At 40.6% G+C, this 24,770-nt stretch overlaps 1 protein-coding gene across 1 annotated transcript in view; it reads left to right on the top strand.

Moving 5' to 3' along the window:
• Positions 1 to 24,770, top strand: part of MED12L (mediator complex subunit 12L) — a 320,591-nt gene that overhangs the window by 76,565 nt on the left and 219,256 nt on the right. The window contains exons 10-14 of the mRNA XM_045903552.3: positions 395 to 494; positions 1,024 to 1,160; positions 17,788 to 17,919; positions 21,142 to 21,268; positions 23,476 to 23,690. Of these exons, the coding sequence (XP_045759508.1) occupies positions 395 to 494; positions 1,024 to 1,160; positions 17,788 to 17,919; positions 21,142 to 21,268; positions 23,476 to 23,690 (711 nt within the window). The remainder of the gene's footprint in view (positions 1 to 394; positions 495 to 1,023; positions 1,161 to 17,787; positions 17,920 to 21,141; positions 21,269 to 23,475; positions 23,691 to 24,770) is intronic.

Genomic DNA, 24,770 nt, shown 5'->3' with positions numbered 1-24,770 from the left:
GGATCGTGACTAATGTTGAGAATAAGATCCCTGTTTTTTTGGCAAGCATTTTTCTTAAATTAATGAAACATGCCTCGTTGTTTTCATACATAGAAGAATGGCTCAAAAATGATACTTTAGAGCTTTCACCTTTCCATATGATATCCTAAAAAAATTTTCACTTGTAAAGCAAACTTTTTTTTTTTTTTTTGGTGAGCATTTGTTATTGAAAACTGGCATTGAACCACCAATTGTAAATTTTAAAGGGCACTTATTGGACAACAGGCTAAATTTGCTATGATGTAGTCGAGATGGACTGTAGGACGCTGCTGTGCTCATGTGAGAAACCTGACCTGATTTAGACAGCCACTGTGGCTCTCCAAGCACAAGTTAAGTGGAAGTGCTTATCTTTCAGGTTCGGGCCAGGATTTACGAGGCGGAACAGCAGATCAAACAAAGAGGCCGTGCAGTGGAGGTTCGGTGGTCCTTTGACAAGTGCCAAGAATCAACAGCAGGTACAGAACACGAGAGAAGAAGGGGTGCTTTTGAATGTTGGACTTGGTGCTGCATTTCTGATTCTTAACTATCCGTCCACATAGTGAGTAAGGATGCTTTTTAGCGGAGCCACCTTCTGATTTCTGAGGGCATTCTTCATTTCGTGCCCTGTAGCTCCCGGCTGTCGAGAATGTCAGGTTTGGTTTCATTGGGAATTCTTACATGCCGAGAATGATGCTTTCTTTTTTTTTCTTTTTAAAGATTTTATTTATTTGACAGAGAGAAACACAGCGAAAGAGGGAACACAAGCAGGGGGAGTGGGAGAGGGAGAAGTAGGCCTCCCGTGGAGCAGGGAGCCTGATGCAGGCTCGATCCCAGAACCCTGGGATCATGACCTGAGCTGAAGGCAGACGCTTAACGACTGAGCCACCCAGGCGCCCCAGAACGATGCTTTCTTAAAATCCCTTTTGCCCTGCCTAGTGATGATTTTGTACTACGCTGTTGTGGCTTTATTTGACCTCTTGACAGTTGCTTAATTTCCACATCCAGGGGTGACCATCAGTCGGGTGTTGCACACGTTGGAAGTGTTGGATCGACATTGTTTTGACCGGACTGACTCCAGCAATTCAATGGAGACGCTTTATCATAAGATTTTCTGGGCAAACCAAAACAAAGATAACCAAGAGGTAGTTCATATTTTTCTTCTTTTCATTTAAATTTTCTCAGCATATTTTTTTTTTCATTCAGTAAATTCTGGCAAAGCCTTTTCTATGAAGTGTAAGAGATTATGAAGGTGTCACCCTGAAATGATTTTGTTGTTGGACTAAAATGCCCCCAGATTATTAAAATGAAATGTTTGGGCTGATCAACCTAGGTGTATTTGTTGGAAAGATTTTTCTTGGACTTTTTATCATCATCCCCCCCCCCCCCCATCATTTTAGTTCTAGCGGAATATCCTTCATCCAGTGATTGGACTTTATATAATGGTTTGGCTTTGACTTAGGGGGAAGTCTATTTTAATATTAGAGCAGTGAATGAATATTGTGGTCACGGTCTTTGGAAAATCTGTATTCAACGTATTAGGATTCTCCAGAGAAACAGAACCAGTATGGGGAAGGGGAAATATATATAAATGTGTGTGTGTGTGTGTGTGTATACACACATATATGTAAGTGGGAAAGAAGTATTTATTTTAGGGAATTGGCTCACATGATTATGAGGGCAGGCAAATCTGAAATGTGCAGGGCAGGCCAGCAACCTGCGGGCCCTGGGAACAGTTGATGTCATAGTCTTGAGTCTGAAGTCCATCTGGAAGCAGAACTCCTTCCTCGGAGACCTGTCTTTTCTCTTACGGCCTTAAACAAATTGGGTGAGGCCCACCCACATTATGGAGGATAATCTGCTTTACTTAAAGTTTACTGATTTAAATGTTATCCACATTTAAAAAAATACCTTCACGGCAACATCTAGACTGGAATTTGCCCAAAAATACTGGGTACCATGGCCTGACCAAATTAACTCACAGAGAATTATTATCTTATGCTTTCTTGGATTAGATTGTTTCATTATTGAACTGCCCTATCAACAAAGGTTTTTCAATTTTTTTTCCCTCAACCTTATTTTGGGACAATGAACAAGTTTGTCTTCTTTTTGCAATGGGAAGCAAAAACCCATGGTATAGCCAGGTTGTGTTAGGCACCAAGAATGAAGAAGTTTTAAGACATGGTACCTGCCTTCAAGGAACACCTTAGTTGACTGATTACTATTATCTTTGATTTTCGTACTAGCCTTTGGGAATGCATATGGGGAAAGGAGAGATTAAACAACAGAAACAGTAACCCAAAACCTTTCCTTATCCCACCCTGATGTGAACCTGATGTGATCCTGTTGTAGGTTATTCCTCTTTCTGGAATAATTTGTGTGGCCACCCTGCTTCTCAAAGATAAGGTGTCAAGTTCACTGCTGCCAAGTAGAATGTCAGAATATTGAGTGAGGGACAGACTGAGCATATTTTCTCATTCATTGTGAAGTCTCAGCAATGCTTTGGTACTTCCGTAGAGTACACTGATTATAAGTCTGCACAATTCTCTGCTAATTAACACAAGGTGTTACTGTGTTCTTTTATGGTGTCCATTTGTAATAAAGACTTTCTTAGATAAAAGGTTGCAAGACTACTAAGGTTTTAATATACTGAAGTGAGATACCTGGAAGGAAAGTTGAGATACCTAAAATTCAAGATGTCCTTTTGGACTCCTAAGCTTCTTGCACCAAGTGTTGAGTAAAGATTGTGTTGTTCTCTTTTGAGTGTTTTAGCAAGTGCACCACAACCACTTGAGTTTTGTGGTTAGCCTCACTATAGACCTTTCTAGTGAATGAACTGCCCAACTTCACAATTACATGCCCCATTCACCCACAGAGACTTAAGTTATTCACTAGCACTCTTAAGAGGAAATGATGAGTGTCATATCAAGGGCAGAAATTAAGTTTTATATCTATGTATATATAATTACCTAAATTATATATACATATATATATATATATATTTAAGTAGGCTCCACGCCCAGCATGGAGCCCAACTCAAGGCTTGAACTCACGTCCCTGAGATCAAGACCTGAACTGAGATTGAGTCAGATGCTTAACCAGCTGAGCCACCCAGGCGCCCCAAGTTTTTTTTTTTTTTTTTAAGATTTTATTTATTTGACGGAGACTCAGTGAGAGAGGGAGAAGCAGGAAGCCCGATGAGGGGCTCGATCCCAGGACCCTGGGACCATGACCTGAGCCGAAGGCAGACGCTTAACAACTGAGCCACCCAGGTGCCCCCCAAGTTTTGTATTTGTGAATAAAATCACACTATAAGCTCTCTAAAGCACAGTTGTCTCCAATGAGGGAATTCACCCAGGATATGGGGAGGGGGATGCCACTAGAGGGTGACATGTACTCAGGACTGAGAGTCCCAGATGTTCTCGTGACATGCTTCGTTGGAAGGAGCGTCAGTGTTGCCCGTTTAGGAGTAATTATATTGAATGTTGACTCAACTATGGAAAGAGTTGATGTGAGTGGTTGCTTTGTGGTTACAGTGCTCTTTTATGAGTAAGACAAAAATTTTATTTTAAACCTGTAATTCAGACTGGTCACCTTTTCTTAATCTGTCAGAAAGAATAACTAGGCAAATCCAGTTAATTTAACATTAGGATAATTTTTAAACATTAAAATATTTAACATTAAATTAATTTTTATTGAACATTATATTGTAAGTTTTACAATATGGCTTTGGCATCTGTGTGTGTGTGTATACCACGGTGTGTATGTATAAGCAGGCAAATGACAGAGTTTCATCTTTGTGTTTATTCTTCATCAGGGCCTACTATTTTCTTGACTACCAAGTCACTTTATATATATATATATATCTGGAATTCATGGATGAGCTGTGGAGTTGTATTAACTATGATCAGCTGTGTGACCTTGAGCAACTTACTTGCAGGCTCTGTGCCTTAGTGCCTTCATTTGTTAGGGCAAATGCTCTATGCCAACTTACCTATCCCTAAGGGACAGGAGGACTTTGGGAATTATAAAGCAGTCTATAAATATATTTAAAAATGTGAATGATAAATAGCAATAATTATTAGTTGTGTTATATTGGAAGAACCAATATGATGTAACTATAATTTTCTGACTAGGAGTTGTATAAAGTGGTGTGATTTGGATTCAGAAACAGGTCTCACTTCTTTAAAAGGTACTTCCTCTTTTTTGGTTTCATAATTTGTGTTAGGACAGACAACATGAAAGATAATAGAACAAGTGACCAGCCTCTGCAATTGCAGTGAGCTTGAGGTTTGCTTTTGTTGAAGTTGTGTTTTAGGTAGGCCTGGGCCCTGGATTGCTCAGCCTGCTTCCTCACATCTATTTGGGCAAGTTGAATTCACCCTTCTTGATTCCGTTTTCTCTGGAACTGCTAAAAGGAAATTGAGTTCTTTTCACTTTCTTGTAGGGAGGTGGGAGAGCAGCCCTACAGATGGGACTCGGAGTCTGAAGTTCAGGTTTGTGTGTGTCATTAAGTCTCCGTGTTTGGTCAAAGCCGTCATGCACGGAATGAAGACGTTTGAGGCCTTTGTCCTGCCCTGTGGTTGGACTGTGGTCATGAGAGTGAGCGTGGGCCCCACGATGGGGTGTGTCAGGCCTGTGGCGTGCTTCTGCTCATTCTCCGTGGACTGCCGTTATTCCTTTACCCTCTCCTTCCCTGCTGCCCCCCTTATCCTCAGCAGGTGCTTCTGTGTTAGGGTTTGGGTACTGTTGTAAGAGAGGTGAAAATATAAATCTTAAAACCCTTAATGTTTACTTACTCTAAATCTGTGCTGCTTGATTTTCCATTCAGTATAGTGGGAGATAATAAAACTTGTAATATTTAGGACAGGGCTCGGAGACTTGTGTTGTATGGCTGTCAGGAGGTGGTGCAAGTTAACGGTAGGCTGTTGGGTCCAGGGCCCCTGAGAGGCAACCCAGGAGGGGGCTTGCCCTCTCTGAGTAGAGTGGCCTGTCTCAGATTCTACTTGGGAAGGCAAACCCACTGTTGTCTGATCATTCGACATTTCAAGAGAACTTGGATGTCAAGATTTACATGTGAACTTTTCCAATCTTTTTTTTTTTTTTAAAGATTTTATTTATTTATTTGAGAGGGAGAGAATGAGAGACAGAGAGCACAAGAGGGAAGAGGGCAGAAGGAGAAGCAGACCCCCCGCTGAGCAGGGAGCCGGATGCGGGACTCGATCCCGGGACTCCAGGATCATGACCTGAGCCGAAGGCAGTCGCTTAACCAACTGAGCCACCCAGGCGCCCGAACTTTTCCAATCTTAACACACACTGCAAGCCAGGCAGTGTCTGTTGGCCATGTTTGCCCAGATGCCTGTCACTTTGCCCCTCATGGTGCCTGTTTTAAACACTGGCTTACTGATTTGCCTGTTCAGTGTTTCAGAACCATTTCTGCTCTGGGTCATGGGAGGCAGAGAAGCCTGATGTCCACGAAAGGGACTGTTGTTGGGAATGGAGGGCACCTCTTGATTCCAAGTCCTGACTGAGTCTGTCACTTGGGACCTACAGGCGGGGGCCACATTGCTGACCTCAGGTCTGGGGGAGAAGTGCCCCTCAGCCTTACAGAGAAGCCAGACCGCTTCCTTCCTCTTGGCTTCTTTCCTTGTTTGTGTTGGTTGGGTGTGAAGGGAGAAGTAGCTGCCTCTTTGGGTCCGCCAGGGACATGGATAGAAGGGAGAGTCTAAAGATGGCAGGAAGAGCCGCCTTTTCACTTCTCTCTCTGGTGCCTGGGGAAGCCGACTTTGTCCTGAGTAATGAAAAGGCCAGAACAGCTGCAGCGACACATACATTTCCTCTTTCCCTGCTGCTAAACAAACCTGAAAATCTACATATTTATTGTTGCTTTCCTGCTTACTCATGAAGCATTCTCTGAATAGGTGTGATGAGTTCATACTGATTTTTTTGAATGGCATAGGCCCAGAGTCCAGAGCAGCCGTCTGACTCCCCTCTGGCCCAGGCCAGGGCCAGACCAAGTTGGCAGCCATGTGGTTGAGGAACCCTCAGCACCATGCAAAGGAAAATCTCCGTTTCCGTCTGCTGGTCATTGCTGGGCTTTGTTGCATGTTTTTCTCCCTGCCAGCCTAAAGCCCCGCAGGTCGGGGTCTGTGTTCCTTTGGCTCACCAGCGTATCACCAGTCTCTAACACCATGCCTGGTGCCCCACATGTCCTCAGGAAATACTTACTGAATTGGTTTTTGGGGGGGCTTACAGAAAAGCTGCTGGGACAGTGAACTGGAAAGGAAAGCCCTCTATGGGATTGGGTTTGGAAGGGTAGGGGGAATGCAGAAAGAAAATCTATAGAATATATTGGCTTTAACAACGGTACAAGGAAGCATGCGCAGGCGGTGGTAGGAGGGCGGCTGACAGAGTTCTCAGCTGTAAAATCAGCAGGTTAGTAGCGCATCTCTTGGGCGGTATTACGTACAATTCACTTACTCTTCATGAGTCTTAATTTCCCCACTTGTAAAACGGGATTTCTACCTCCTGATGATGTGAAAATGACTTGAAACAATGTCGAGAAAACATTCAGATATTTATAGTGCCTAGCGTGTAAAGGGGTACTCCGTAAACACTACCTACTATTACAACTGACATATTTAGGGAAGCAGTTAAACTCTAGAGACATGGAAGGAATATGGTCCTACGGTCCCTTGGGACTACTGTGGGGACACACACACACACACAGCCATCACACAATCCTTTAATCCAAAACGCACAGCCAACATCTGTCAGGCTTTTTACATTCTTTGATTTTCACAAAGACTTTACCCTCATCCGGGAAGCAGTCGGATGGGACTGGCCCACCCCCAGTGAGGTGTTTGCAGTACTACCATGTAGTGAAAGAGATCGTGCTCATTTCGGTGCTTAGAGGTATTTTTGGGTTGTTGTTGTTGTTGTTTTTAATGTTTAATGTAAGAAAGAGTCACTTTTAAAAATTAAGACTCAAGATAACAAAGTCAAATGAGGCAGAAGTCAGGCAAACAAGGAAAACACACCTGGATGGCTTCCCGTTAAGATGCATGTGCTGAATTTTAGAATTGTTGATGCGGATTGCAGCCCTGCCTGAGTGCACTGTACTGGAGAAGTCACATGGTTTCCTACTGGACGCCCAAAGGGGGAGGTGCCAGTCTCTTACAGCTACCGTTTTCTTCTTTCTTCAAGTAAACTTATTGTGAAAGGGTGATTATATTAACATGGTTGGAGGTGGGGGAAATGGCATGTCCAGACATTTAGACATTACTGTAATGGTAAGGGTCAGTCATGAATCCACTTAGATTGTGGTGGGCCTCTTAGATTGCTTTTGAGCATGTGATACAAGTCTTTTTTCTTCAGCCTTTTTATGAGTACATCTTAAGTACTAAGCCTTGTTATGTGTTATGCCATCTCATTTAAATTTTCCCTGGCCAGTGAGAAACATGTTTAAAAATTTTTTTTTTCTTTATCTCCTTTGCAGATGAGGAAACCAGGGCGTAGGGCAGATGAGTAAATTGTCCAAGCTTATACCCAACTCACTGGTGGGAAAATAGGGATTAGAATCCTAAATGGTTCTAGAACCCAACTCTTTTTTAAAAAATTAAAAAATATTTTTTTTTTTATTAATTTTTAAGTAGGCTCCCCTGGGTGTGGAGCCCCATATGGGGCCTTAAACTCACAACCCTGAGATCAAGACTTGAGCTGAGATCAAGAGCTGGACGCTCAACCAACTGAGCCTCCCAGGCACCCCTAGGACCCAACTCTTGACTAGTACATTCTATTCCTTGTCCTACTTCTTTAATAAATCATTTTATTTCAGGTAACTATAGTGGAACAAACAAGCATCAGATAATTTTGGAAAAAGGAGGGAAAAACCTTTATAGTTGCCACAGTTTCCATATTAATATTGGTATATTTATTTGCAGGAATAATCCCTGATTTTTAAAGGTGAAACAATTTCAACATAGTAAACAATATTTAAGTTAGAAAATCCAAATCTTCAAGTTGGGCAAGCTGACCCTTGTAGAGTATCACACAACTGAGGCCAGTTCAGACCTGAATTTGAGTCCTGGCTTTGCTGTCAAGTAGCAGGTTGGATTCCAGCTAGTTCCTTGTTCCCCCAGGGTCATTGTTGCTGTATAGTGTCTTACTACTAGAATCCACTTCACTTGTGTTATGTTCATGGTTGGATAACATTGTCAACCTAGTACCATGTTTTAGAAATTTAGGTTTCCCTCTTCTCATCTATATGTTCCCTTCATTTTTCCTAAAAGACAAGTAAGTAAAGCTTATCGTACCATACAGTGATGACTCTTGGATATTAAGTTGAGTGTTTTCCTTATTTTCAGTAAGAGAGACCTGACACTTTTCAAGGACTTTTGGAGAGAGTTACTTTACAGTTTGTCTTATGTAGGACTTCTTTTTATTTTGAGAGAGAGATGGAGTGTGCATGTGCAACCCGGGAGGTGGAGACAGGCAGAGGGAGAGAGAATCTTAAGCCGGCCCCACGCCCAGCATGGTGCCCGTTGCTGGGCTCGATCTCATGACCCCGAGATCATGACCTGAGCTGAAATCAAGAGTCAAACACTTAGCCAACTGAGGCACCCAGGCGCCTCCTTATGTATGATTTCTGTTATCCTGCAGTTATATTGTTCTCAAAACTATTTTTTGCATTTGTATTATTATTTAAATGTTGATGATGTAACTGGAGAATGGCAAATTCATCTTTTGGCATAGTGCAAATTAATGACAATTAATTGATTTATATACTCAGAGGAATTGTTTTAATTTTGTTTTCTTATCTGTCACCTTCTCAGAACTCAGAGTTGTGCTATGTTTAACTGCTGCTTAAAAAAAAAAAAAGTCCTTTTTGCTTTCATGGTATTTGTTTTGTTTCTTAGATGTCCTAAGACCTAAAGGCTCATTGATTCTAAGGATGTGAGACTAGGAAAACCTGCCTGTTTTCCATCAAAAAATTAGCCATCTTAAATATCTTTTGGAAATGTACATAGGGAATCAGTCATTCATATTTAGAAAGATTTTTCACAAGTGAATACTATTTATATGTAAATATCCTGTCTTCTGGGTTTGTGGTTAACAACCTTAGTCTTACTTCATGGTGATTCTGCATGTTAAGTGCTATTTGTGATCATGTACAACAGGCTTACGTTCTATTAGCAGTTTAGACCACGTTTTAACTTAATGCAACTCTTGAAATTCATCCAGATCTCCATAATGTGCCTCAGGTTGCAAGCCATATAACTTGCTAATAACACTGCTCTATATATTATCCCTTGTTTATTGGTGCTGTAATATGACTTTTTAATCCAGATATGACCATTTTGTTTAATGTTGACTAAGAGTGATTAATTACATTTATAAACTTGTCCTGTTAGTCTCAGATTATAAAGCTGTTGAAGAGCCTTATTCAGTATCTGATCTCAAGTTCTTTTAGTTTGCTGTTGCTTACATTAATGAGTCATTGGTTTTTCCCCATTCCCTTTTATGGTATCGTTTTATAATATAGGTAGCATATTAACAAATTTCTTAAAATAGCAAACAATCTGATCAAGTATCTTCTAATTTCTAGAGGAAGCCTGACTCTCAGATGTAGTTGTCAATTATTTTCCCTTCTTTGTTTGTTATAGAAGACATGTGGTTAGTTTTTATAGACCATTGGGTTATTGAGTAATTGAATAAAAACTGAATTAGGCTTAACCTATCAAGTTTAAGCTCACCCTTCCCAGGAAAGAAAAATGTGACCGATCTCCCTGATGATGAAGAACTTCTTCACATTTGGGGTGTCTTTATTATAGATGTAGATGGCACCATCATGATGATTATTTGCAACAGAGTTAACAATGATTTCAATGTTTTACCACTGTAGGTGTTTCCAAAGTTCATGAGGCCAAAGAACAATGCTGTTATTTGAAGGACCTTGCTGATTTTTGAATTTTGTGTCCATTCATTGTCTTACTTGTTCTCATTATAGCAATTATTTCTTCTTGTGATTTTTTTTTTGTTTTTAATATTTGTTGAAGTACGAGTTATTACAATACAGTGCAGGATGATACAATGTTACTAGTTTCAGGTGTCTTGTGATTTTTATGTGCATAGGATGGAATACATTTTTGACATTATGAAGTGCTCTTTAGCCCACAACTTGGACGCTTCTCCCACTCTTCTGCCCAGAAGGTGGGGGGTATGTTGGCATACGAGCTCCTCCTGTGGAGCACATAGCATGGATTTGACTCTTAGGTCAGTGACTTAGTAGCTTTGAGCCATTTAACGAGTTACTTAACCTTTAGGCCTCAGTTTGCTCAACAGTCATAGCATTATAGTGAAAGCATCAGGACGGGGCATATCGTATAGCAAACACTCATTAGGTACATGAGCAGTAACCACTGTTCATTTTGGAACATATCCTTTCGATATTTTCCTGGGCATTTATGTACAGGTTGGAGGACATAAATGGATTACATTCTACAAAATATTCTGCTGGATTTTCTTTTTCTCTCTGCTTACTGTTGTCCATCACTTGCTTATTTTTGTTTTACTCATGATGTTCAGCTCTCTTATTCTAATAAAGCCTTCTAGTTCTCTGGGTTGGTGGAAGAAGATAATCATTTTATGTAAGCTCTAGTGATGTTGCCATATCCTCTCAAGTATTTAGTCCTTCTTCCCATTGGCTAAATCCTTCAGAATGATTCTAAGTAATAGTGTTGGGACCAGCATCCTTGACTCATTAAATTAGGAATGAGAATACATCTAGTACTTAACACTTAATTAGCTGTTAGGTTGTCAGATACTTTTCTATATTAAGTAAGTGCATGTGTGTTTTGGGGGAGGGGAATAAAATGTAAACTCCTCCCACCATTGTCTGACCCCCATCTTACCTTGTTTTTGCTTTTGGTTTCATGTAGGACAGTGTTGCTTTTACTCTATGATGAAAAGTATCTGTTGACTCTACTATTTGCCAGACACTGAAAATAAATGCTGAAAATAAAACCATGAAAAAGACAAATCCTTGACTTATACGAGTATCTGGTCTAGCAAGTATTAGAGGAGGAACGAAGTCTTTGGTAATTCATTTTCTGCGTGTCCATTTGATTATAAGTCTGGCACATTCCTAAAGAGGTAGGAGTCTGACTGGAACACTGGGTGGCAGTGACTGATTGGAGTGGGGCTTAGCAACAGGCTTCCTGGTGTGTGTGTGTGCGCGCGCGCGTTCGCGTGTGCCCCTACTTGAGAGATTTCCGTGTAACATCCCAGTGATGCTCTTTGTGCTTCTAGAGATCTTGATTTGGTGATGATGGGAGCAACAGAAAAATGGGCTTTGGAATTAGGTCTCCTAGTTCTGCCCCTTTAGATCTCTGTGCCCTTGACCATCTTAACCTCTGAACCTCAGTTTTCTTATCTTTCAAATGGGAATAGCAAGACCTACTTCAGAGTTTGTTGTGGAGATTAGAGGTGATGTGTGTGAAACACTCAGTGTCTGCTCGATAAATATATTCAGCTATTATTTCTACTACCTGTGGCTGGACATTTACAAGTGTTAGTATTGTTATTGCCATGATTACATGTTTTAATTTATGCCGTGGCTAGAATTCAGATTCTTGACCCCCTGGTTTGGTGCTTTTTCTCTGGCCTTAATTTTATGTGCCATAGCCCAATTTCTCTTTCTTTCTGTCTCTTTCATTCTTCTGTATCCTAGTTGCTTCTATGTAGTTGCAGCCTCGGGGTGCATGCTGTGGACTATTAAAGTCTTACTATCTATTATGAAGTATCAATATGTAAAGCTGCCTGTTACTGCTCCTGAAGATTCCAGGTCCCCTTTACAGTATTTGAGATGATAAAGGACTTTCCTTTAGTAGCTCTCAGAGGTGTGTCTCCATTTCCTAATGGATTATTTGAAACCAATAGCTGGAGATCTAATAACCATGAAGCCATGTTGTGAAAGATGCATATTACATGGAAGTAATATTCTGCACAAGAGAGCAGAATACTCCGATGTTGTAAGCATCAAGAGTGGAGGTGGAAGAGCCCAGAGAAGCTTGGAGCTCACACAAAGGCCATTGTGTACTCTAGGACGAGGGTCAAGATTACCTTCCTGGGTTCTTTTGAACACACAGTGTTGCTGTACTTACTTAGGTCATTTCCCAAGATTTATGTTGTGGCCAGAGTTTTATTAATTAGCTGAGTGATCTTGGACAAGCTGTTTGACATCTCTATGCCTTGGGTTCCTTAATTGTAAAATGACAATGATAACTAGCTCATAGGTAGTAAAGATTAGACGAAATAATTCCTGAAACACATTTATTGCAATGTTGGACTGTAAATTGAGTAAGCACTCAATAAATGTTAATTATCTTTATTACCACCTGTAAATTTGCCAAGATGTCTTTATTACTGATTTTGAGGGTGATTATAAGTCCATACTAAGTTATTTTATGTTTTAAATTTTCATTAAAAATGACTGAAAAGAGGGTCACCTGGGTGGCTCAGTCGGTTAAACGTCTGACTCTTAATTTCGGCTCACGTCATCGTCTCAGGGTCATGAGATCAAGTCCCATGTGGGGCTCTGCACTCAATGCAGAGTCCGCTTGGGATTCTCTCTCTCCCTCTGCCCCTCCCCCCGCTTACACACGAACATTTTCGCTTGCGCTCTCAAATAAATAAATCTTAAAAAAATGACTGAAAAGATTTACATTTAAGGTCAGGAACTTTCAGCTTTTAATTTTTGTTGTGTCTGCTTTTGTCAGTTAATAAATGCTAAGATTTTAGTAGTGACTAGAATAATGCGTATTTCAGAAAACCTATTCTGAAGAGTATTTTTGATCGGAATAGAGGCAGTTTCATCTGGTCAGGGCTAATCTCTTAGTATCCCAAATGTTTTATAAGGTTGAGCACAGAGCAGCATGCCTGATGAGTACCTGATAGATTTTTTTTCTTGTGACCAAAGAATTGCCCAGTCTTCACTGCCTATCAAAGACCCCAATACAGAATGCAGCACTAAATCTAAGAGGAATGGGGTACCCCTCTGTGAATCCCCTGGAGCAGGAGGAGGAGCAGTATCCCCAGAAGAAGTAGGAGTGCTGCTTCTGAAAGAAGGGAGGAATGGTGGGCTGGTGGGGAGCTGCCCTTGTCTGAGAGGGGAGAATGCTGTCGGAGGGGATTTGAGTCTTACTGGTAATCATGCTTCTTGGACTTCCCCTTTCCTTTGTTCAGTGGCAGGCCTCTCCGGTCTGCCTTCCTTATTTATACATCTTTAATTAGATACTGAAATATCACCATTTGTCTGCAGAAAAATAGAAATAAAAATAAAACACCACACAAATGTCCATAGTTCATTGCTGAAGACAAATGCTCTTGCCTGTGAACCATCCATAAGGACTTTCTCTCCATGTGAGTTCATTCTGTTTTCTCTGATTTGATCCCTTATGAGCCTCCTTCAAATTTCAGAGGGAATCTGTCAGTTTCTGGGGCTAGAAAGGGGGGAGCGTTTTAGTATCATGCTTCACTGATGAGCACTCCTATCTTCTTACTTTAAGATAATTTCCTTGGGTTATATTTTCAGAGATTGAATTATTGGAACAAATGATATAAAAAAACATATTTTAAAGATTTTATTTCTTTGAGAGAGAACATGAGCAAGGAGGGAGGAGACAGAGGGAAAGGGAGAGGCAGACTCCCCGCCGAGCGGGGAGCCTGACACAGGACTCGATCCCAGGACCCCGGGATCACAACCAGAGCTGAAGGCAGACACCCAACTGACTGAGCCACCCAGGTGCCCCTCTTTGCCACTTTTTATTTGCTTGTTTAAAACTGCTTTGAAGTAATTTCCTGTTGCTGCCATAGCAAGTTATCAGAAATTTAGTGGCTTAAAGCAGCACAAATTTTTTCTCTTGCAGTTTTGGAGGTTATGATCTTACTGAGCTCTAATCAAGGTATCATTTGGGCTGCATTCTTAGGGGGCCTCTAGGGGAGACTCCGTTTCCTTCTATTTCCCAGCTTCTAGAAGCCCCCTGCATTCCTTAGCTTGTGTTCCCTTGCTCCATCTCCACAGTACCCAGCACATCATCTTCCAGTCTCTCTCTCACCCTGGCTCCTGCTTCCCCTGTCACATCTCTTTGCCTCACAACCACCCCTGTGATTACACTGGTCCCACCCAGTAATCCGGGATAATTCCCCCCCCCCCCCAACATCCTGAACTTAATCACAGCCACAACGTCCCTTTTGTCCTTTAAGGTAATGTCTTCACATGTCCTGGCTTTAGCGTGTGGACATCTTTGGGGGTGGGGGTGTTATTCTGTCTCCCACCACATACTCGTTTCTTCTCTTGTTCATCTCTCTCGAAATTTAACTCATTCTTCAAGATTTTTCCCAAAAGCCACTTTCTAAAAGGAAGCATCTAGTAGTTTCCTTCAGTCTTCTCTTTCGGCTTCTGTTAAATGTTGACTTTCTGAGATAATTTTCATTTCCCGTTTTCCTTTTTTCCTTTTCATTCATTTCCTTTCCATTTCCAAATTATTTGTACACATGTATGTCTCTCCCACTTAATTGCCATCTTGCTGAAGGACAGGGACTGTAGTTTATATCTTGAACTCCTAAATTTCCTCAAATTTTTGCCTTGAAGTTATTATATGTTAAAATCATATTTACTAAATTTCACTTAACAAATAATTATTGTTTTAAAGAAATGGAGCTTAATATTCTTAGAAATTTGTTTATAGGGTGCAAATGCGCTTCAGTTTACATATTTGAGGTTATGATGTCCTGTTGGCAGTTACTTGAATTAATTTGTAAAATAGCATCTGGAAGGCAAATGAGAGTGATCCTCTAATTTTCCAAAAGTTGATTGATGCAGAGTAGTGGGGGAGGGGTGCAAGGATCTGCCTATGGGGAGTGTGAGCCATGGATGTCTCTTTGTATGCACATTGAACATGTCTAATTGGATATACCCTGGAACTGGTGCTTAGAGTGAAAAAAGCAGGATATCCTCGTTTTTGGTAGTGGAAGCTAGAAGAGGCCTCTTGGTAAAAATAGCTTAAAATGTTAATCAAAACTTTGTAGTAATTAGTAGGAGTCGGGAGGGGAGTTTTCACTGAAAAATTATCTTGAAAAATATGCTGAAATTATAAAAGTATTTTATAACTAATAGATAATTTTTCAGTAATAAAGAACTAATGAAGTACATTTTGACCCAAATACATAAATGTAATTATTCATATTGCAGGGATAGTTTGCTTTCAAGTTGGTATCATGTGCCCTGATTTTCCAACATGATTTTCTAAGTTAGTAATAAAACATCTTTTGTAGTATCTTACTGTTTCTTTTAAAATAGGCACAGAACCTATGTATTCCTCCATCCCCACCACTCCAATATCCTAAGGAAGGACTGGCATCATTTGGCAGTCCATCTGATATTTCAAAAGGAGTGGACTTTGCACTATTTGAATCTGGCCAGTATTGGAAAATATTTATTAGTTGAAAATAGATTATGGGCATATAACTGATATGAATATAAGAAAATTTCTGTAATAAATTTTATATTTTAAAAACATAATTTTTCAGCAGCATTTTCCTTGGATTTTCGTAATTCACTTGAGACCACAGCTGTAGCAGGCCGACTGCAGGCCCTCCTGTCTTCAAGTTAAGATCTCAGATGTCTGTAAGCTGGGACTGAGATATGGAAGGTGCAGATAGCCAGACTTAATTACTTCCTCTTCGATGTTGTCAAAACGTCTTGTAGCTTTCTTGTTTTTTTTTTAAGTTTATTTTATTTATTTTATTTATTTATTTAAGTAATCTCTACACCCAACATGGGGCTCGAACTTAGGACCCCAGGATCAAGAGTCGCATGCTCCTCCAACTGAGCCAGCCAGGCACCCCACGTCTTGTAGCTTTATGATTAGTTGTCTTTTTTGCTTTTCTTTCTAGGTGAACTTTCGGAGCACAGGGGCCAGGTCTTTTAAATTTTTGTTTCCTCTGTGCCTAGCATGGGTACTTAATAAGTGCTTTTGGAAGTGAATTGACTCCTTCCTAAGAAGGGCTTATTTTCTAGCACATTACCCCAACTCGTGGTCCTATCTGGATGTGTTAAGAAGAAGTGTTTTCCCTTATATGTGCTATTCTGTGCATCTTTAAGTCAAGCAGAACCTATTACTTAAGTTGAACGAGTGAGTCATTTATTCTTTTGTAGCCTATTTTCATCTTATTTTAATGATGCTGAAGAAAATAAAAAAAACTTTATAAATGTGGATATGATGCACATTACTGACTGCATGAATTTATTAAAAACTGATGGTAGTATTTTTAGGGTAACTCCTTTTGTTGTCTATAATCTAAATCTAAGCATGTGGTGCTTCACTGAATTGACTTTTATATTTTGACTTTTCTCTGGATTAGATGGAATCCAGGCAAACATTCCTTCTAGTCTGCTTTCTTTTTTAAGTGTTAAACATAACAATCTTTATATATTTTAATTGAATTACTTCTTTTAATTTAAATTAAGAGACCTAGAGATGCTTTTGAGATCTGCCCTAAGTAACATTTCTTTGTTTGAGTCAACATGTGTTTAACCAAGTTTAGGGTAGGATGACTAAGAATCTTGGAACAAACTGATTTTCATGATCTAAATTGTTTGCTAGTATCTACAAGCTGATTAGGGATTCTTACCTTGGGATTCTTGGGTGTCTTAGAGTCCATGAACTTTCTGAAAAGTTGTGCTAGATTTATGTGTGTATGTCTGCATATTTTTCCTGGGAGTGTGTTTACAGCTGTTATAATCTCAATCGAACATATGGATTCTAAAACGTTAAGGACTTCTCACGTAAATGCCAATACTGTAATTATCCAGTTCTTCTGGCATAGTGTTTTATACAACTGGACAAATAATAAAAACGGGCAATTGGTGTTACATTGGTTGGCATGCATCCTCTAAAAGGAAAGGTGAGGTTACATAAAAGGATGATTCCTCTTTTCTCTTAACTCCCCCTGCCTGTCTCTAATTCATGTCACTTGGGTTCCTGTGACCTTTCTTTGACCCCTCTGATCCTCAGTCTGTGGGGCCCATTTCTAGGCCATGGCAACCACAGTGCATAGTTCCAGGGACAGTGCTGAGCCCCACATAGACCCAGGATATACTGCCCTCTGCCAACTGTGTCTGCTTTTAATAATTTGTTTCTTTCTGATGCTTGGTTGTCATTTTTCATGTTGGTTGTTTCTAATGCAGTGAGTCTTTGGCCAGCATTCCAGCCTCCCCTCCAGTTCCCTTCAGTTCCTTGTTGGAGTGGGTGGCTTGCTGAGCTGCCATGTTCGGATTGGGCAGCGAGTGAGGCCTCTGAGTGTGAGGGGGCCAACAGTGGAGTGAGTGCTTGGGGTTGGGAGCAGCTCTTCTGGATATTCAGTGCTCCGTTGCCCTTTCTCTTGGCTTTTGGTGTTGAGCTCTGGAGGATCAGTGGGGCTGGGTGATAATTCTGTGTAGATGAAAGGCATATGCAAGGAGACTGTTAATTCCCTTGAAACTGTTACAGACTGGGCTGTTCTAGTGATTTCCTTCCTTGTCACTAAAGTGTTGCTCTTTATACTTCAGTTAAAAAGGATTTGGGAACATTTTCTGAAATGACTATAATAAAATATAAGAAAGCTTAATTAAAGAAAGCTTTAAGAGTGTTAAAAATTCCATCGCTTGCTTTCTGTCATTGGGTGAGCGCTTCACTTGACGTGGCTGGTCCCCCTTTCTCTTGACTGTAGGTTGCCCCCAATGACGAAGCCGTGGTGACACTGCTGTGTGAGTGGGCGGTGAGCTGCAAACGGTCGGGCAAGCACAGGGCCATAGCTGTGGCAAAGCTCCTGGAGAAGAGGCAGGCGGAAATCGAGGCAGAGGTAGGTTCAGTTTTCTTTCTGACATTGGAACGCCATCATTTAAAAATAACTGTTTTGGAGAGGATTCTTTTTTTTTTTTTTAAAGATTTTATTTATTTATTTGAGAGAGAGAATGAGAGAGAGCCCATGAGAGGGGGGAGGGGCAGAGGGAGAAGCAGACTCCCCGCCGAGCAGGGAGCCCGATGCGGGACTCGATCCTGGGACTCCAGGATCATGACCTGAGCTGAAGGCAGTCGCCTAACCAACTGAGCCACCCAGGCACCCCGAAGATTCTTTTTTCTTACTCATTATGCTATTTTTTTCTCTCTCTCCAAGGAAAAAAGGGAGAATGTACAAATTCACATAAGGACTACATATAGGATCCCTTTGAGTTGATGAAGCCAATAATTTATATTCTGGACTAATTTAGAATTGTATCTTTTAAAATAAAACTTCAACATCTGAATTATTTGTTTGTTTAAAAGATTTTCTTTGTTTGACAGAGAATGAGCACAAGCACAAGCAGGGGGAGCAGCAGGCAGAGGGAGAAGCAGACTCTTTGCTGAGCAGGGAGCCTGATGTGGGACTCGATTCCAGGACCATGGGATTATGACTTGAGCCGAAGGCAGATGCTTAACTGACTGAGCCCCCCCAGGCGCCCCTAACATCTGATTTAGAACAAAGACCTCTCCCTATATGAGGTTGAGATACACATGCACATATATACGTTTTGTATTATATACATATATATATACACGCTCACACACACACAGAAATGTATATAGTATACACCAACTATTTGAATTTTAAAGCTACCTAATACTTTAGTGGATCTGGAAATATTTTCTTTCTTTTTTTTTTTTTTTTAAAGATTTTATTTATTTATTTGACAGAGAGAGACACAGCGAGAGAGGGATCACAAGCGGGGGGCGGGGGGAGAGGGAGAAGCAGACTTCCCACAGAGCAGGGAGCCCGATGCGGGGCTCGAAGCCAGGACCCCAGGATCATGACCTGAGCCAAAGGCAGACGCTTAACGACTGAGCCACCCAGGCGCCCCTGGGGGTATTTTCTTGAGCAGTTCTGATTTTGAGATTACAGATACCAATTTGTATTAGTTCTGAGATTGTATTTTGGCCCCAGAGAGAGCATTTAAAGCCTCGGAAGTGGATTATGAAGGAAAAAACAAAAACAAAAACAAAGCTAACTTGATAAACTTTAGCTTTTGTTGAAGGGAAAATTTTTCAGCCAGCCCCCTTATCTGTCCGTGAGATCTGGAGGTCTGGCCAGGAGAAAGGCTTTGTGTGGTGTGAGCGGCCCGCGGTCTCTCCGCCCCACGCAGACCGCTGCAGGGCCCCCTCCTCTCTGCTCCTTGCTCCTCACAGCAGCAACCACCGTCTTTTCAAACTGGAAGCAGATCAAGTTGTCCCCTTAAGCAGACTCCTGATGGATCCTTACTGTGTCCACAGAGCCTTGTATGGGCCTCCCTGGACCGCCTTTCCCTCGTCTCAATATTTCTCCCCTGGGTCACAGCTGCAGCTGCCTTGGCCCTCCTGTACCTCCAGCACAGCAAACCAGCTGCTGCCTTGGGACCTTGGTCTTGCTCTTCCTACTGGGTGGCACACTGCTCCCTAGTCTTCACATGGCCAGTTTCTTTCTGCCATTCCTAGTTTAGGAAGTGTGGCTTTCTAGCATTCCTAGCTCAACATGTGTCACCTCCTCAGGAAGATCCTGCGTCACCCACCCTTCAGGCGCTCTTTCTCACAGCACTCTGTTTTCCTCTCCTTGTTGGTTTATTGTTTAATGCCTGCCTACCGCCCTCTAGAATGTAAGCTTGACAACAGGGACCTTGCCCGCCCTGTTCAATGTTGTGTCTTTGGCACCCAGAATAGTGTTCAGTGCATAGTTGATGCTCAGAAAATGTTGTATGAATGGATGAGAACTTAGCTAGTTCTGTCTTACTGATAATACTCTTTCCTGCGAAGCTCTTAAAAAATGAAATAGGAAGAATATATCTATAGACATCTCCTCCTGTTGGGAGAGTACTATTCACCAAATAAAAAGGATCACATTGTTCAACGTGGGGCTTGAAGATACTGGGTTAAGTAAGGTATGAAACACATGACCCATTTTACAATGTGCAGTTTAGGAAAGGTGTTTCATTGCTGTTTTTTCTATGAATAGATAGATCTGTGAATTGCAATGAGTAAATTTTAGTAAGTTGAATTTCTCAAATTTAATTGCTCCTTCTGAGTTGTTACATCACACAGGCATCCCTTCTTCCAGTGTGTTCTAGGAACACACACACAATCACTTTTGGAAGAGGCTCACACTGATGACTTTGTAATTTTAATAGGTGTAAATGTATCCACATCTAAAAAATGTATTCTCTGAGGGATGTTTAAGATAATTGATTGTTGTTGAACCATCACCATTTTCAAAATTTGACCTTTGTGAAGAGAGGATGGAATGTAATAATGAATATATTAATATTAAAGAATAGACAATGAAAATGGGAAGGTCAGAGGGATATGAAAAAGAATAGAAAACAGGGTTCTGATTGCTTTTGAACTGTTTCTTTTCTGGTCTCCTAGTAAGTTCTGTCTTGAATGCAACTTCTCTAGATCTAACTTTCATCAGCTATGGAGATTCCACAGGTTCTAAGAGATCCTACCTGGTGAAGTGTGATGAGTGAAAGAATCTTATCAGAGGAATTATGTTCACTTTCTCATTTGACATCACAGTTCCCAACATCCCCTGTACACACTTGTAAATACACTCACCTAGCAAGAACAAACACAAAAACATCGAACTCAATAATAACATGCCCAAAAGTTTCTTAGGGGAAGTATATACAGTTAGTTAAGCATGAGCTATTTAAAAATGAAGACAACTTTGAGTTATTTTTAGCAATTTTGCATAGGGATAATGAGTAGTTTATTGTACTATGCTGTATATTCGGTGGATAGTTATAACTTGTGGAGAGTTTATAATTTACATGAATAATGTTTTCCATGGGTGTCTTGGAAATCATTTGAATTGTTCTGGGGTAGTTTCCCCTAACTTTGAGATATTATATTTACCTATGACGCATAGCCCTCAAATAAGTACAGAAATCTCAACTAATTTTGCATGTTTTTTTTTTTTCTGCCAATTTAAATGTTAATAAAAAACTAACAAATTCATGATCCATTGTGGCTACATTGCCCTCTGTAATTAACTGTGCTTGTTTATTTTTAATCTTAGAGATGTGGTGAATCAGAGGTATTAGATGAGAAGGAGTCCATTTCTTCAGCCTCTCTTGCTGGATCTAGTTTGCCTGTTTTCCAGAATGTTCTACTAAGGTTTTTAGATACACAGGCCCCCTCATTATGTAAGTAAAGTTCTTTGCTTCTAGATCTTAAATAAAAGATTGGAGCTAATTCTTACTCTCTTTCTTCCTTATTTGCATCTTAATCAAGAGTTCTTGGTGATGAATATAATGTATGTTTTACTGAGCAAAATTTTGTTGAATGTTTTTAATGGAGATTTCTATGCAATTTTAAAATTAGGTGAGCTGCAAAGACTTGAAAATTTCCAGAGTTTTAAAAATTTAAAAATAAGTCACCTCATTCTCTAATATTTGGTGGTCTAGTTTTCCCTTTCTAGATCTTTCTTACCAAAATAGAGGAGCTAAGGTCCTCTGATGTTTCACTGTCTAAATCACTATTGTGATTAGGAATTTTCTCTTTTTGCACTGTTTTCAAAAGTTCTCATTTTACGACTCCTGATAAGAAAAAAGGGAAAAGTCAAACCAGAGTACTTTATAACCAGGTGCTTGATGTAAGGAAATAATTTGTGCAGATGGCTGGCTGCTCGCCTATACTCTATGGGATGTTCTGTCATCTCCCATTCTTCTGTCTTTTATTCTATTGTTTGTGGGGAGTCAAGAGTTTGGGGATTATAAGCCCAGCAGGCTTATACTGTAAACTGACACTTAAAAAATTCATTTATGTGTGCTTAGCGGTCTTGATCTTATTCTGAGGCTTTCATGTGACACAGTACAGCAGGGTGAGTCTTTAGGTAGATAGTGCTGAAGCAACAGAAAATGGCATAAAGTGAAAAGTGATAGGGGAGAAAATGCATGGAGGGGGCGGGAGGGACAGGTTTGTTGTGAAGAAGGAGGTAAAGCAGCAGGAAATAGTACTGCTTCTGATTCCTCTGAGAAGGCCCTCATTTTGGGTTGAATGGTGCTTGGGGATGAGGTTCCTTAAGTGACTTGGTGGCTGTTCTGGGCTCAGGGGAGAGCTGGAGCCACACTAATGGTTGCAAGGTAGGCAGCTGTAGCAAAACACGGAAGAGGAAGCAGAAAAATGGAGGACAGAAGAGATCCTAGGGAGCAGAAAATACATGGTCAGGAGTGGAAGTTAGCTGCTCTACCTTCTCTTGTATTTCTGGAGGAGATGGATACACATTTGCCCTTTGTGTTCCTCAGCCTGTCCCCACTCCTGCTTGTTCTTTGGGAAGCCCTTCCTCCTCTCTGCCTCTGCTTGTTCTGGATCCCATTTCCTGCTGTCAGAGCTGTGTGTGTTCTCTGTGTAGATGTTGTGCATCCCTGACTTCTGCAGTGGACGACAGCAAACGCTAAGGCTTAAGTGTTAGGGAAGGCGCTTCATGTTCCCTGGATCCATCTGTTTGTCTCTGTTGGTGTTTGCGAGCATGATGATAGCAGGGCCCGAGCTTTGAAGGGTTGCTCTTAACATTTTTTAATCTCTCTCAAGGGTACAAAGTTTCAGAGTGCAGCTGCAGTATTAAAAGTCGTAACGTGAGTTAAATAGACTGGCTATGAACTGAGAAAGACTGCAGAGCTCCATCTTCGTGCCTTTTTGTCTCGCACCTTCCCTCTTTCTAGTGGATCCCATGCAGTAGTATTTTCAAGTACCTTTTGAACTGTTTTATTATAAAGTGTCCTTTGAAAGGTACACACGCATACCTCACAAATACACAGACACTCTCAAGCTATGAAAACAGTCATGAGCTGTTCTAATAGTAAAACCAGAGAAAGCAGTTTGGTGCTGCCTTTTTTTTTTTTTTCCTTACCTGAAATTTTACGTATTTATATTATTAAGTGGTTACTCATTTGTCAGGGACCACTATCTTTAAACTTGAAATTGTGCTTAGCACACTGGATACTATTTTTCAAGTACAGCGGGACAATCGTGTGCTTGTTCTGCACAAAATGCTTGCACCTCATAGTGCATTTTCTAATAACTCTTCTGTGTAAAAAAAAAAAAATGAAAATATTGTTAAGACTTTTCTTTTTTTTTTACATTTGTTTTTTAAAAAAATTTATTAGAGAGAGAGCGAGCATGAGTGGGGAGGGAGGGAAGGGGGAAGAGCAGGGGAGAAGCAGACCCTCCCTCTCCCGCCGAGCAGGGAGCCCGACATGGGGCTCGATCTACGACCCTGAGATCATGACCTGAGCTGAAGGCAGATGTTTAACCAACTGAGCCACCCAGGCACCCCTTGTTAAGCCTTCCTATTTTTTTCCCCCCCCCCTACTGTATCAAGGGGACTGATTGTTGATTTGTTTCTACGTAGCGGATCCAAACAGTGAATGTGAAAAGGTGGAATTTGTGAATCTGGTGCTGCTCTTCTGTGAGTTCATCCGACATGATGTCTTCTCTCATGATGCATACATGTGCACCCTCATATCTCGAGGAGACTTGTCAGTCACTGCCTCGACCCGACCGCGGTCGCCAGCGGGAGAAAATGTGGATGAACACTACCCAAAGGACCATGACATGAAAATGGAGGTATGGTCCTGGGTGTGGTGCCCCAGCCCTGAAAACAACACTCAGCTGGGAAACCCCTTTGAGAGGATTGTTTCGTGGTGGAAGGGTGATTGCATTTTAATTGTATTCTCCTGTTAGAGAACTCATTTATCTCTACTCCTCACTAATAAAAAAAAAAAAAAAATATGGGATATATCCATTCCAGAATTTTCTTTTGGAAAATGAATGAAAACTATTAATGAAAAGATTTGACAGTCCATAACATTTTTTACTGGACAAGAATTATATGCTTCCAATTTTATGTATTTTTAATTTCCAGTTTTTCTTTAATGTTGTGCCTTAAAATCAGACTGATTTTTGCCTAAAGTCCTGTTCTAAGGAACATCTTTTCCCCAATTTATCCATTGCTTCTGTCTTTCCTACAAAATGGGAAATCCTGTTTTGATCATAGCACATCATATTTTCATTTCAATTAATTGAAAACTCCAATGTGGAATTGTTCTTTTCAACAAATTATTTTTTACTATGAGTATGACTATAGTTTTCTGCCAATTTCTGGTGTTTTGGACATTGTTCTTGATATTTAAAGAAGTTTTCAAGGCAGAAAGCATGGAGGTGGTAAAGGGAAAGAGTGGAAAATGATGAGAGCTTGTGGAGGTCCCTTAAAATCAAGCCTCATGATGGTTCTGTGAGAGCTTAAGCATATGCTGTGATGATATTTTTTTAAATTATCCTTGTAATTGAAAGACCTGGCATTAGAATTACATGTGTGGATTCATAGTTTGTGTTCTTAAGATTTGGTGATCAAATGGTGCAGGAATTTAAAAAATTGTTTCCTTAATGTAAATACTGTTGTTTCCAAATTTGTCCACAGAAGTTATAAAAGGCTAAAAAACTAAAGTTACTTTACCTGTTTATGCTTCTTTTATGTTTCTGTTTCTTCCTTTCTATTCTTGGATATCGAGGTATCTTATTGGGTGTACTCTCAGATTTTTCTAAGAAAAGTTGGTGAGCACGTGACTGGGAATAGCCTAAAGGAGGGACATTATGACCGGTTTGTTTTTTAATGTTTTTAAGTTTGTGGGCTCTTTCCTTCAAGTA

Source organism: Mirounga angustirostris, unplaced genomic scaffold (genome assembly GCF_029215605.1).
Source record: "Mirounga angustirostris isolate CCGP_5_RB_7025 unplaced genomic scaffold, mMirAng1.0.hap1 SCAF_1, whole genome shotgun sequence".
NCBI classification, from domain to species: Eukaryota; Metazoa; Chordata; class Mammalia; order Carnivora; family Phocidae; genus Mirounga; species Mirounga angustirostris.
Note: the sequence above shows the minus strand (reverse complement) of the source record. Positions and strands in the feature narration are given on the sequence as shown.